General features: G+C 26.3%; 2 protein-coding genes across 3 annotated transcripts in view; both read left to right on the top strand.

Annotated features, from left to right (window-relative positions):
• Nucleotides 1-1,834, top strand: part of LOC119589544 — a 21,191-nt gene extending 19,357 nt beyond the window's left edge. The window contains exons 4-5 of the mRNA XM_037938145.1: nucleotides 1,041-1,227; nucleotides 1,779-1,834. Coding sequence (XP_037794073.1) covers nucleotides 1,041-1,227; nucleotides 1,779-1,834 — 243 coding nt within the window. The remainder of the gene's footprint in view (nucleotides 1-1,040; nucleotides 1,228-1,778) is intronic.
• Nucleotides 1,691-2,500, top strand: part of LOC119589861 (anoctamin-1-like) — a 26,444-nt gene continuing 25,634 nt past the window's right edge. For both annotated transcript variants that reach the window (XM_037938467.1, XM_037938466.1), the window contains exon 1: nucleotides 1,691-1,857. In XM_037938467.1, coding sequence (XP_037794395.1) covers nucleotides 1,843-1,857 — 15 coding nt within the window. In that variant the 5' untranslated portion in view covers nucleotides 1,691-1,842. The remainder of the gene's footprint in view (nucleotides 1,858-2,500) is intronic.

The following is a 2,500-nucleotide window of genomic DNA, read 5'->3' as shown; positions in this document are numbered from 1 at the left end:
ATTATAATTAATATATATAAAATATTATATAATATAAAAAATTATATATAATATTATAAAATATATAAAAATTATAAAATATATATATATATAATTTATAATTTTTTTTTTTTTTTTTTTTTTTTTTTAAATAATATAATATATTTTTTTTTTTTTGTGTGGGTTGTTTTGTTGGTGTATGTTGTTGTTTTTTTTTATAATAATGATTTTAATGTATTTATATACTTATATATATTATATATTTTAAAATTATATATATACAATATATATTTATAATAATTATATATTATATATATATATATATTAAAAAATTTTTAAAATATATAATATATATAATAATAATATTTTAAAATTTATATTATATATAATATTATTTTTTATATATATATATATATATTATATATATATAATTTGTATAATTTATTTTAAAATTATTTTATATATATATTAATTATATATATAATATTATATTTTAATAATATATATATATTATTATTAATATATATATATATTTAATGTATATATAATAATATATATACATTATTATAAAAAAAAAACCCCAAAAACAAAAAAATAAATATATATAAATATATCTATATTATAATTTTTTAAAATATATAATATAATATAATATATATATATAAATTATATATATATTATATATATATTATTAAAAATATTATATATATATATATATATATATATATTATATTATATATATTATATATATATATATTGTTTTATTAAGAAATAATATATATTATGTTATAATATATATATATATATATATATAATATATATTATTATATATTATAATATATATATTATTAATAATATATTTGTTATTTTTTATATATATATTTTATATTATATAAGTTATTTTTATATATATTTTTATATAAATATATATATGCATATAAGTATATATTTGTGTGTGTATGTATGTGTGTGTGTGTGTGTCAGTATATAAATGTGTGTTTGCTTCATGCTTCATTCAAAAGCACGATTGGTAAAGCATTGTTGGTTTGAATCCCTCCCAGACTCCCCTTCATCCTGACCTGTACCTGGAAGATGGAGTCTCCAGCATTGACTACGTTTTGGTCTCCAAGGAAATCGAGACGGAAGACCAGTCGGAGAACGAGGAGCGACGGGAAACCTTCGAGAACAATCTGAGAAAGGAAGGTTTAGTCTTGGAAGTCGATTGCGTGAATTCCTGGGTAACGATGTGTTGATCTCCTTAGTATCTTGAAAAGTGATTTGTTTTTGATTATGCTTTTTATTATACTTTGTGGGTGTTTTTTTATTTTATTGCCCTTTTGACTTTTTCTTTCTTCTATTTTTCATCTTGCTGTTCTATACTCTTTTGCTATGTTGTGCTTTTTTCATATTTTGTTTCCCTTTTGGACTTGGTGTTTCTAATTCTTTTTGTTCATTCTTGTGTTCTCCTCATCCCCCACTTCTCTTCTCCTTTTTCCCTCCTTGCCTCCAACTCCTCTTTCTGCATCTCTCTCTCTAATTCCTGGCTCTCATCCCCTTCTCTTCTCCTTCCTCCTCTCTCTCCTGCCTCTCTCTCTCTCTCTCCTGGCCTCTCTCTCTCTCTCTCCTGGCCTCTCTCTCTCTCTCCTGGCCTCTCTCTCTCTCTCTCCTGGCCTCTCTCTCTCTCTCTCTCTCTCTCTCTCTCTCTCTCTCTCTCTCTCTCTCTTTCGCTCTCGCTCTCTCCATACCTCTTCTGTTTTTTAATTGATTTTAACCAGTTTTAAATATTTTTTTATTTTCAGATTTGTCAAAATTCATGCTCCCTTTGAGGTTTGCACAAGATATGCTGAGATCCTAAAACTGCGAATGCCAATGAGAGAGGTGAGTCTCACTTTGCTATGGTTGCATTATTCCTTATATTTTATATTGTACCAGTTACATTGCAGTACGGAATCTTGTAACAGCTCTTATGAATGTCAGACTACTCTTTAATGTTTGCAGATATGTGAAATTCCATACATATTTACCATAGGAAACCTTTCTCACTGACAAAGGGAATCTGTTTCTCAGTAAACTATATTTTTAAGTGTCATTTCTGTGCAAGCCCACCACCAACCCATGATTTGTTGTTAATATTCATTGGGATATTTAGCAACAAAAGTACCATTTTATCAGTTTGTGTCTGAAACTCCTTAGATCCGGTTGCATCACAGCAATCACATGAGCAGCCGCTCTGCCAGGTGCATAGCTTGTAGGCCGGGCACACGTGAACACTTGTGTGCGGTGACGAGACTCTATGCTTCCTATTTGCAGTGTTATTTTCTCTGTTTATACATAAGCGTTTTTACCTTTTTTTTCCATTTTCGAATGTCCGTATTTGTTGTTTGATTTGCATTATTCAGATGGTAATAGATTTTTATTTTTGCACGGAGTCCATATCATCTCTTTATGTAGTCTATAACTCAGTGCAAGAAAATAAAGATATTTAACATTTTGTAATTTGTGTCATTAGGTTTTTTTTCGT

The sequence above is a fragment of the Penaeus monodon genome, chromosome 26 (assembly GCF_015228065.2).
Source record: "Penaeus monodon isolate SGIC_2016 chromosome 26, NSTDA_Pmon_1, whole genome shotgun sequence".
In the NCBI taxonomy this organism is placed as follows: Eukaryota; Metazoa; Arthropoda; class Malacostraca; order Decapoda; family Penaeidae; genus Penaeus; species Penaeus monodon.
This window is presented reverse-complemented; position numbering and strand designations above follow the sequence as displayed.